General features: G+C 48.5%; 1 protein-coding gene across 1 annotated transcript; it reads left to right on the top strand.

Moving 5' to 3' along the window:
* Positions 1 to 10,090: 10,090 nt before the first annotated feature.
* LOC123190677 (F-box/kelch-repeat protein At1g30090) lies at positions 10,091 to 12,208 on the top strand. The gene is made up of 2 exons (XM_044603369.1): positions 10,091 to 10,424; positions 10,742 to 12,208. Exon 2 carries the CDS (start codon positions 10,805 to 10,807, stop codon positions 11,999 to 12,001), a length of 1,197 nt encoding a protein of 398 aa, XP_044459304.1. The 5' UTR covers positions 10,091 to 10,424; positions 10,742 to 10,804; the 3' UTR covers positions 12,002 to 12,208.
* The last annotated feature ends 67 nt before the right edge of the window (positions 12,209 to 12,275 follow it).

The raw sequence follows: 12,275 nt of genomic DNA, 5'->3' as shown, positions 1-12,275 counted from the left end.
CTCTTTCCTATACTAGGATGGAGCCCTGCCTATTTTGATCTCGCGAGGCAACATGACCTACATAGGTAATCTTTTTAAGTAAATTTAATCACAGTACATTTTAAGTTTTGAACTGTAATATGTAATAAGCATAACAACATTGTTATTCACCAAAACTTGGGACGTAATTTGCGTGACACTCAGATCAATTAGAACATATGCTATATCTAACTTTTTTTATGCATGACAAGCTGATATTTCAGTTTTGGTTGCCCAGACTGAGAATACTGAATTTTGTTGGACAAAAAAAACATGCAAAGAACTTTAGAAAATGATCCACATGTACCCGGCCTTATGGTTTGTTGAATGATGGATGTGTCCCCCCACGGCTTGATCAAATGCATTCTTGCCAAATCCTTTTCTTTATATTTTCTTACTACAGAAACATCTTACATTTTGAGACAGGGTGAGTACTACGAAATGACAAAATGAGAAACAAACGAGCTTAACAATAAACAATATATACTTTTGCTATGAACAAACTTAACTTTACTTTTTGTATTTTTTAAATAAGTATGTTAATTATAGAATTAGGTGGGCGCGGCAACGCGCGCTATCATGATCTAGTGAACCTATAAAGTGGACATCCTGACTCTCCTGGCTGAGTTTCAGTACAACTCAACATTCCACAAAAAATCCTTACTCCCAAGCTCTCTATGCATCTCTTCCAACGGAGTGAATTGCAGAAAACATCGACACTGAAGGGTAGGGTTGCAGAAACCACACTTCTACAATTTTGTGCCAAAAATCACTAATTCCGAGGCTAATTTTTTGCAAAAAAACACTAGTTGTCCGGTTTGCTCGTTTTAAGTCCGATTATGACAGATGGGTCCCGCTTAACAGGGTGGCGGTGACACGATATAACAGATCACAAATAGACAAAATTGCATGGACCAAACTGTAAAAAGGAACTAAGGTTGGTGCTATGAAAAAAAAAAAGAGGACAAGGTCATGCCTCGGCCTCCCGCTGCCCAGCCGGCGAGCTCACTCCACCTCCTGGCCATGGACGCCCAAGTTCGCCGGCAAGCCCGCCGTCCGGCGGACGCCCCACCCCGCCTCCCCTACATCCCTTCTCCTCTCTCTCTCTCTCTCTCTCTCTCTCTCTCTCTCTCCACGAGCAGCTCGCCCCCGCCTGTGTCGCTCACGGCCAACTCCTCGGGTCGCCTCCGGAGCTCCGCCCCCAAACGCGAGAAACCGCGGCCGGCCACCTCGCCCGCGAGTTCCCCAAGGCCTGTAGTTCGAATTAAGGGCCGGCCTCAACCTCCTCCCCGCACGCCGGGTGCTGCTCTGCACGGTCGCGAATACCCACGACGTCGGTGCTGCACCGGAACCGGCGGGATTCGGCCGGGAATCGAGCCGCCGCCGCCCGTTGACCTTTAATGTTGGGGGCTGGCCGCCAGCGAACCCGACAGCCGCCTCGTCCCCGCCAGGCACTGGATCCGGTAGGATCCGCCCCTTCTTGCTCTTTCGACAGGGGCGGCCTCACGCCACCTTCCCCCTGGCTCTCAACGGTAGCTGCCCGGAGAGGTATTGGCCGCCGGCGTCCACCACCGGACCGGTGCGAGGTGAACGTAACGGAGGACCCGATTGCTTTCTTTTCAGGGGTCTTTTTGCAAATCATAACTGTATCAGGGTGTAATTTGCCTTTTCTTTTGCCACGTCACTCTATCCAGTGGGACCCATCTGTCATAATAGTGCTCAAAACGTCCTAAGCCGGTGACTAGTGTTTTTTTGCAAAAAATTAGCCTCAGAATTAGTGATTTTTGGCACAAAACTGTAGAACCGTGGTTTCTGCAACCCTAACCTTCAATGTCGATGTTTTATGCAATTCACTCCCTCCAACGAGATGAACAACCACAAGAAGCCAAGCTCGTCCATGTCTGCTTGCGGGAGGGAACCATAAAAAAGTAGTTCTATCGACATCGATTGTTGAACTTTCCTAAGAATTACTGAGTCGAGACCAAACTTTGATGAGCTTCTAGTTTTGTTGAGCATGTTGGGAGGCCGTCGGAATGACATTTATGCGTTTTTGGCAATTTATCCATGAGCTAAAGATCAGGCTTATTGATTAAACAAAGTATATAAAATCGAACAAGCTAAGCACAAAAATGACAATAAAACTACAAAGTTACATCAAAGTTCTTCGAATTCGTAACTAAAAAACAGTTCTTCCAAGTCATCATTTCTAACATAATATTTTGCATCTCAACTTTTATCATGAGTCTATGTTAATTAAGACACCGCATAAGACCAACCCACACAAATTGAACTATTCTAGGAGGTTCTGGAGAGCGGCATGAATCATCCACTCCAATAGTGACCAGAGAGCATTTATGAAGGCAACTGATAGCTTAAACTTATTGCACGGCCGTAGACAACCATACCCCTTCTTCTTCTTCTTCTTCTTCTTCTTCTTCTCTCTCTCTCTCTCTCTCTCTCTCTTCGGGTGAATCCGGTGCTATGTCTAGGGCACAAGAGGAAAAAAACAGAGGAAGGAATGGAAAAAGGAGAGAATTTGGACCAGGAATTGCATTTTATCATCCACAGACTATGTGACATAGGATATAAGCATTTTACATTACTCATGCTAGCAGATATGCGAATATAAGAAATGTGAGACATTTTAAAAAAGTCTTCCATATACGACATCTAAGTCATTAGGTCAGGGAACACATTGTGGCTAGGGACACACTCCTTTGCAAGAGAAGTTTTCTTTGCAGTTGCATGTCCACTCTCATATTCGCACCTGCACATGTTGTATCCCGATTGCAACACACACACAATTGCAAGGGGTAGAACAATTTTTTTGGTACAACATGATTGCAATAGAGAGGGGAAGGGGGGCAATGAGATTTTTGCGTGCTTTGTTCGTGTGTCGCTGTTGCGGAGGGCGGCCGTTATTCATAAAAGACAACATTTTTTTTTGAAAGTAACCTTGTAAAGATGAGATCCGCTTAGAGAAATACATAGAAATCACTTGTACATTTTTCATGTACATCGAATTTTGACATATCAGAATAGTGAATAGTAATTACTGGTTTTCTCAGTTTTCTAAATCTATCGTTAAGTTGAGAACAACATCCTAGTTTTCTTTATTTCTTTTACTTTTCGTTGAACAATCATGGCCATTTCATGCAGAGAGAACCGTTTCATTTTTTTAATTTCTTCTTTTTTATCATTTACCCCTTTATTTTAATTTTCCTATAATTTTTATTCTTTAACACTGGAATGTGGCCCCATTTTCTATCCCTTCTACCGTCCTCCCGCGAGCCAGATGGCACTGTTTTGGAAGAGAGACACGCAGAGAGGGAGAGGAAGAGAGCAGGAGAATCACAGGGACGGGAAGCTCGAGGGAGACTACGACGCAACTCGTCGGCGTCAAGATCCACGGCGACGGCGACACGACTCCAGCTTCTTCCCGTCCTGCGGAGCTGGTAAGTCACCTAAACGACCCCAGCAGGCCCAGATTCTCTGCTAAATCGTGGATCAGCGCTCATGCTCGTAACGACTTGGTACGGGGCAAACTGGCGTGACCTCCCGAAATTCCCATTGCATGTGTGGTTCCACCAGCCTCACGCGCTGGGATTTTGAAGCTGATGCCCCTCCGATTAGTTTCTGCACAAGAGCTCAACACACCCCCTGTTACTGACGCCCAAATCAGCGGGCATTTATGTGCTCTGTTTTTACTGTATTTTTTGCCTGTTCGTTAGGAGAGGATCATCCTACATAGTACTCCCTCCGGTCCTTTTTACTCTGCACATTGGATTTGCCGAAAGTCAAACTTAGCTAAGTTTGACCAAATTTATATTAGAAATTATTAGCATCTATAATATCTAATAAATATAATATGAAAATATATTCCAAGATGAATCTAATGATGTTGGTGTTGTTATGTAAATGTCAATAATTTTTAATATAAACTTGGTCAAAGTTGGATGAGATTGACTTCAGACAAACCTAATATGCAGAGTAAAAAGGACCGGAGGGAGTACTAGCAAGTCTGACTTGTGTTTAGTAACACGGGACAATCACTGGGCGGGGGCGTTGCTCTGATGTTTTCTGTAAACTCTTTCTCTGCTCTGAATGTTTCCAGGTTGTACTCTAAAACTCTCCTTCTTTATTCATGAATGAGGCAAGTCTTTTGCCTTTGTTTCAAAAAAAAAAAGTTCCAGGTTTGAGAGCAGTAGCAATTCAGCAAGGCAGATGCCTGGGGCATTTTGTTTTGAAAACTGGATCACCCCCTGTGCGCCTATCTTTCTGTGAGAAATTACAGCAGTCCCTTACTATCCAGTGTGCAATACGGCAACTGCGACAATACGAGTTATTATTGGTTGCTACAGATTGTTGGCTCATGTAGTCATGTTGCTGGAGATCAGATCAGACCAGCAGTGAGCAGTAGGTTGTTTCCCTTCGTTTTGTGACGTTAATTTTGTCAGACCAGCAGTCAGTTTTGTGACGTTAATTTTGTCAAAACCCTTCTGTTATGGCCTATACCATAACTTGTTTTTTTTTTCGAATAAGAGAACTGTTTGGCAACAGCTTTACACGAGGTTATATCATTTAGGGATAGAAACTCTTTTTGTAGGCCTGAAATTCTTAAACAGGGTGTGCATACTGCATACACAGAACTTTCCGTGCTGCGCCTTTTTTTCAAGTTGCCAAGAGCACAGTGGCGGTGCCAGGATCAAAACCTTGTGATGTCAAGTTTCTATAATGATTTCTTTTTGTAGAAAATTAACATGAGTAGTATATACTGAGACAATGATGCAAGAAATTGTCCTCTATTCTATTACGCGAGTCAGACTGAAGACATGCTATCCATTTACCAAACTGAAGATCTGACACAGACAAGATATTGCTGAGAAAATATGGCCAAAAAAATGACATATTTTTTGTAAGGAACAATCTCTTAGTTTCTAATATTGCTCGCGAGATAAGAAAATTGGAAGATAACTAGAAAAGCTGAGAAGAAAGATATAACTTAACTACAACCAAAAGGGAAACTAGGCAATTGCCTCGTATTGGTGTTGGACTGGATGTTGACCGATGATGGAGATGCGTCATGCGTCGCTCACGGCTCACGGCTCACCGGAGGTTGGCCGTGCTTGAAGCCCAAACCAAAGATCACATCTTGGAGAGGTTAGAGATTTACACCGGGAGCAACTAGTTAACGAGCGCTTTTTCAGGAGCCTCGCAACGATCAGCGTCACTTGGCACGCTTTTAGCCATTCGCCACGTGTCGCGCTCTAGACGCTTCCTTTGAATTTTATTTATTTATTTTTCTGCATGCGTTTTTGACTTTTTAAACGGTTTTTTTCGGGCTTTTTCGACGTTGTGGTTTTCCCTGTCTTCCTTAGCTTTTTGATTAAAAAAATTGAAAAAAATTATTTTGCGCGAAAAGAACTCATTTTTTTTCTCTTTCGCGAAAGTCACGGTTTTTTCCGCAAGAATCACGGCCGTGCCTTTCGGAAGCGGAAAAAACGCGTTTTCTGTTTTTTTTCTTTCATGAGAGTCACAATTTTTCTTCCGCGAAAGGCACGGGTGTGCTTTTGCGAGAGTCACGGCCGTGCCTCTCGGATAGGGAAAAACAAAACGCGTTTTTTTTGTTTTTTTCTTTCGCAAGAGTCATGATTTTGCTTCCGCGAGAAGCACGGTTGTACTTTCGCGAGAGTTACGGCCGTGCCTCTCAAAAAGGAAAAAAAAAAGCGTTTTCTGTTTTTCTTTCTTTCGTGAGAGTCATGGTTTTGCTTCCGCGAGAGGCACGGTTGTGCTTTCACGAGAGTCACGGCCGTGCCTCTCTGAAACGAAAAAAAAATGTTTTCTGTTTTTTTCCTTCCTCGAGAGTCATGGTTTTGTTTTCACGAGAGGCACGGGTGTGCCTCTTTCAAAAAGGGAAAAAACCGTGTTCCCCGTTCAATTTTTTCGCCTGATTTTTTCGTGAAAAAAAGTTCGTCAAAACCTATCAATATGGGATCTAGTTTTGGAAATCTCGACGCGAGGAATCCAATGATGAAAACGGTTCAAAATTTGGACGCACAGTTTAAAAGATAAAGCGTTTTGAATAAACGAATCTACAAAAAAGGAAAACTTCCAGGTTGTGACAAGTGGCGCGCTGCATGTGCGTCACTTGTCACGACCTGAGAAAGTGGAGTATTCTTTGCAACGAGTATTTTTAATTAGTGATTTCGGTTTACACAAATGAAAACACAAAAGGTGGAGAGAAGAATCACATGATTTATGGACCGGCCGATCAAGGAAGTTATTACGACTTACTTTGCTTTCATTTGCCCAGCCAAAGGTTACACAACGTAGATGACCGTGGGCCTATGTAGTCATTTTCTATAGCATTTTTCTTTTGAGCTGATCTATAGTATTTATTTGTTCTGCCGCTATACCCATTTTTGACTTGCCAAATTGTTGTGTAGTCAGGCGACTACACAGCCAGAACCTGGCTTTGCCACTGCAAGAGCATGTGATCGAGAAATTCTTTTGAGTAACTTTGTCGGGCATTTTTAATGCCACAAGTTTTTAGTCCAACGGTTTTTTCTTTCATGCATGTTAAATGAGCTGGGTCATGCTCACATGAAAAGTTTTTTTTTTCAATTTTGTATGACTTGTCCTAGACTCCTAGTAGTTAGTTCTGTCTTCAGATTTTTGTGCACTCCTTGTAGCTAGCCAGTAACATCTGAATACTGTTCAGTTAACACAGTGCAACATCGCAAGACAGGATGCCCATTTTGGTTATGTCAACTTTACAGCTAGCCTCTTCAGACTTAGCAAACCCGTATCTTTTTTATCAAATAAAAAGGGAAAAGTGCTAAAAGGTACAATCAGGGATAAGCCCAGCCAAAACAGTCAAGCCCACCCGACTAAAAGGCCAAAAACAAAGGCATCAGAGACCACGACTAAAGCCCACAACGGTCAATACAACCCCAGCACAGGGGAGTCAAAGCGAGCGAAACCCCACACACATGACAGTTAGCCGACTGAGACATGGTTAAGTCTTAGACGACTAAATCAAAACCCATCCATGAGTACGATCGGAGGGATGTCAGGGCGGGGATACTTAGAGCATGTCTAGTAGAACCCTCAAACGTTCAAACAGGGACAAAGATTAAAACTCTCAAACCCAACCCTCATAACGGAATATTCCCCATGAACGACGTTGTCGTTGCGGGCATACCGTCGAGCACCTCGTGCATGACAGGCGGAGGGCGGCGCCGGGGCGGAGGGCGGAGGGCGGGGCGGGCGCGACCGGAGGGCAATGGCCGGGGGGTGGGAGGCGGGAGGCGGAGGGCGCGGGAGCGGGCACGGGCTGGAGGGCGGTGGTGGCGGGTCGAGGCGGAGAGCGCGGAGCGGGCACGAGCCGGACGGCGGTGGCGGCGGGTCGAGGCGGAGGGCGCGGGAGCGGGCACGGGCTGGAGGGCGGTGGCGGCGGGTCGAGGCGGAGGGCGCGGAGCGGGCACGGGCCGGAGGGCGGTGGCGGCGGGTCGAGGCGGAGGGCGCGGAGGCGGAGGGGTGCGGGAGGAGGAGAGGCCGGGAGGCAGGAGGCGGAGGCGGCGGGCGGCGCGGGCGGCGGGACGGATGGCGACGGCCGGGGGCGGGGCGAGCGCGGCCGCGACCGGGAGGAGGTGGAGGAGAGGCCGGCGGCTGGGGGCGGGGTGGGCGCGGGCGCGCGGGAGGTCGACCGGGCGGCGGCGGGGGCGACTAGCAGCGGCGGACACGGGCATGGGCGCGGGATTTTTCCCTCCCGCGCGAGAATAACCGTCAAATGAGGGTTAGGGTAGATTTTGCTTCCTAATCCTTACTTTTCAGGGTTGGAAGAGGGTTTGAGGGTTGGATCCTTAATTTTTTTTGAGGATTTGAGGGTTAAGGGGTTTTAGTCTATGCAATTTTTTGCTCGCAAATTGTAAAAAAAGCGGTTATTTATAAGAGTTTAGGAGTTTGAGGGCTCTACTAGAGATGCTCTTACACCCGGCTGTAGGATGTATTTTCCCTATATTTTCTCTAAAGCCTTGAGTTCAGAACCCTGGCTCCTTGTTGACTAGCTGTAGTTCCTGCCCAGGTAAAGGGCGGCAGTAACTCTAACCGTCCCAAGGTAGCGAAACTCTTTCTTTTTTAGTACAGGAAATGAAATCTTTTGTCTATCTTTGTCTCATGTGTGATGAAAGGCACCGTTTGATGCAGGTCCCATCTAATTCAAAAGAGTGAAGTCTATTTTAAACCTTAAAATTGTAGAGCTCGTCATAAATAAACCCTCATCTTTAAATCCCTGAAATCTATACCCTATACTCATGAATCCCGGTCATTCCCAACCCTTAACCTGTTTGGTGCACGGGGAAAAACATGATCCCAACCAGAATCAATTTTTTTTTCTACTCACTACACCGGTCCACATCGTGATGGCTGTTGCCCTGGTCCTGCCGTCGCTCCGGAAGCAGAGCACGAAAGTTGGCCACCTTCTGCGTGCTGGCCAGCTGGATCAGGCACAAGGCGCTGGAGCGTGCGAGTCCGGCTATACCGACGGCGTCTGAGGGGGCGGGCTTGCGGGTGGTGGTGACAGCGGCAGAGATCAGGGACAGCGGGCTGCTGCCGTCGGTGGAGTGGGTGGAGAGCGTCCCGGTCGTCGTCTGCTCTGCCGTCGGTGGAGTGGGTGGAGAGCGTCCCGGTCGTCGTCTGCCCGCTGCACGGCGACGTGGTGGTCGGTGCAGATAGGTCGAGCACCGTCAGGTGGCCGGTACTCAGCGGCGCGGTGCACCACCCTTGATGATCGTCGTGAGCAGATGCTTGCCTGTAGAACGGGAGAGAGAAGTGAGGCAACATGATTGTATTGCTCAAGCCAAAGGGCAATCGTACATGGGCCATGCAGATGCAAACGTGCATGACGACGTGCTAACAAACTCCGAGAGGCTAGCTAGCTAACCAGCTAATGATCCTAGCTTACAAGAAATGATAAGCACAAGTATAAAACATTGCCTTTGGTCGTCGCCGTGGAGACGGCGAGCTGGAGGAAGACGAGGACTGACTTGCATGGACAGCCACATTTTGGCTTGTGGTTTGTGTATTTTGTGTTGGAATCGATGATGTGAAGGAAGGCGTGCATTGATTTCTAGCTAGACATTGCATGCGTGCTACACACTCGCCCAGTTTCCACATGCGTTCTACTTTTTCTGTGTTTACACATGCGTACTCAGCTGTAGCATTGCAAACTGGCCATGTAATATCCAAGATCCAGGACGTGCAGATCATATCAACGGCACCTCCTTCCGAGCGCTCTTGCATGTGGCCGACGCACTGGCCCAGTTTGCGCAAGGACCAACGTACGCTGCATTGCTGCTCGGATTGAATGGGCCCAGGCAAGAGAGAAAAGGAAGAGGAGATGAAGATGACATGCAGGCCCAGGTTGTCATAGAGAGAAACGAGCGATCCCGGCCGGGATTATGCTTACAAACTGGTCTAGAATTGGTTTAGGGTTGAAAACGATCGGGATTGCAGAGGATAGGGTACAAATTTCAGGGATTTAAAGGTGAGGATTTATTTACGAACGACGAGCTCTACAATCTTAAGGTTTAAATCAGACTTCACTCAATTCAAAACGGCTAATTCCAGGATGGAACAGCTCCATTTCACTTGGTGGCCGAGTCTGTCCCTCCAATCAAAGCGGTGTCAGTTGGTTGGATAACGATTGATTTGTTCGGCTCACCAACCCCCTCCTCACCTAACACTCAAGGAAAAACACCTCACCTAACACTCCAGAGATTCTAGGTGCAATCTCTATCTACCACTGTACACAATATGTGTTTGGTAGCATCTTCTTCCCCTCGTGGATCGATCGATGATGGATACCTGTGGCCGGCATCAGCTCGGATGATTTTCAGCTGGAGCCCCTCACTGTGTCACTGGAGCAAACACAAAGAGAATTGCATCGTCGAACATGCATACAGATACAGGGAGAAAACACACAACAATAAAACAAAATACGGTTAGGCCTTGCGAATTTCTTTACTCAACTAGAATGTGATGTATATATAGTGATGAAAAAAAAACAAGAGGGGGTAGGCCGTCCAACGGATGGTGGGACCCGGTCGCCGAACAAGGTGTTGAAAGTGCAGACGACGGGGAAAGGTTCAGCTCAGCCGCTTTGCCGACCCTCTGCTTTTGTTTGGGTTCGACGCTGCCTCTGTTTTTTTGTGGCTAAAAGGAGCAGTATCGGCTAGTGGAAAGCAAGCACGATGGCAGGGAGATTTTTGCCCCTCCTCCTGCAGACGTCTCCTCCTTGAATCAGACACACCACGCCACACCACCAGGCAGGAAAAGGAGGCAGGAGAAGAGAAGGCTCTCCTCCTTGTAGCAGGCATCATCGGTTCTATCAGCAAGCAATTCAGGTTAGTGCCTTATTTTCTCTTGATTTTCTTGTGGAAGTATCATCTTGATTCATATCTTCTTCCAAGAATTGGAACTTAGATACTACTGTAGTTTCTTCTTTCTTGGTGTGTGCTGTATTTAGCTGAGACTGGCTGCGAATTGGATAGTGCGCGGGTTAAAATGAACTAGCTAGGGTTTGGTCAGCTCGCAGTTCTTCCATGGGCAGCTCCGATTTTCTATCAGTTGTTCTTTTGATTGGCAATCAGTTCCTCTGTACTAGTAGAACGAATGAATTCTCAAGTGACTGACTGATTGATTTCCTTCATGCGCGCATCAGGTTGGCAGGGCGCAAAGAAATTGGGGATTTTTCCCTGTGCAGTCAGTGTTCTTGGAGACGGGCATGCGCCGCGTTCGAGTCTCGTCTCACCACTCTCCGGTCCAGAAGCTGGGCGATTCCGACATGAAGCTGACGCCCAGGTTCCGGCTCGCCGGCACCACCTCACCGTCCTCAACCGAACCGGAGCAGCAACCTCCATGGGAGACGCCCCTCATCCCGGGCCTCCCGGACGACGCGGCGCTCAACTGCCTCCTCCGGCTGCCCGTGGAGGCCCACGGCGCCTGCAGGCTCGTGTGCCGCCGCTGGCGCCACCTGCTGGCCGACAAGGCGCGCTTCTTCACGCACCGCAAGGCCATGGGCCTCCGCTCGCCCTGGCTCTTCACGCTCGCCTTCCACCGCTGCACGGGCAAGATCCAGTGGAAGGTGCTGGACCTCGACTCCCTCGCCTGGCACGCCATCCCCGGCATGCCCTGCCGGGACCGGGCCTGCCCCCGCGGCTTCGGCTGCATCGCCGTCCCCGGCGAGGACGCCGCCCACCTGCTCGTCTGCGGCGGGCTCGTCTCCGACATGGACTGCCCGCTGCACCTGGTGCTGAAGTACGACGTTTGCAAGAACCGCTGGACCGTCGTGCCCCGGATGCTCTCGGCGCGCTCCTTCTTCGCCGGCGGCGTCATCGACGGCCGCGTGTACGTCGCCGGGGGATACAGCACGGACCAGTTCGAGCTGGACTCGGCGGAGGTCCTCGACCCGGTGAACGGCGTGTGGCAGCCGATCGCCAGCATGGGCGCCAACATGGCCTCCTCGGACTCCGCCGTCGTCGGCGGCAGGCTCTACGTCACCGAGGGCTGCGCGTGGCCCTTCTTCTCGTCGCCGAGAGGGCAGGTGTACGACCCCAAGGCCGACCGCTGGGAGGCGATGCCGGCCGGGATGCGCGAGGGGTGGACGGGGCTCAGCGTGGTCATCGACGGACGCCTCTTCGTCATCTCCGAGTACGAGAGGATGAAGGTGAAGGTCTACGATCCGGAGACGGATTCCTGGGATCCTGTGGACGGGCCTCCCATGCCCGAGCGGATCATGAAGCCTCTGTCCGTGAGCTGCCTGGAGAGCAAGATCGTCGTCGTCGGCCGTGGTCTCCATGTGGTCATCGGCCATGTCAAGAAGCAATCTTCTTGTGATTACTTGGTTCGTTGGCAGGATGTGGAGGTTCCCAGGGCGTTCAGCGATCTCACGCCTTCAAGCAGTCAGATTCTACATGCTTAACTCTTCTGCCTCTAGAATAAATAAAAGCTCTCTTAATCTGCCAAAAGAAAAGCCCTGTTTGATGCTTCTGTATGTTATTGTTATTAGTAGACTCTTTCTTGCTGTCATCTTGTATAATCTGCAAATGATGATGTATCGGTAAAGAAACAATTCGAGACTGTACTAGATGTTTCTGGGTACTGAACTAAACTGAACTGTTGCATTTCACTTCTTATCTTAGACTGATCCGACTTGTTGCTGAATTTCCAACTAGTGTAGTACATTTGTAGTCTCC

This window comes from Triticum aestivum, chromosome 2A (assembly GCF_018294505.1).
Source record: "Triticum aestivum cultivar Chinese Spring chromosome 2A, IWGSC CS RefSeq v2.1, whole genome shotgun sequence".
In the NCBI taxonomy this organism is placed as follows: Eukaryota; Viridiplantae; Streptophyta; class Magnoliopsida; order Poales; family Poaceae; genus Triticum; species Triticum aestivum.
This window is presented reverse-complemented; position numbering and strand designations above follow the sequence as displayed.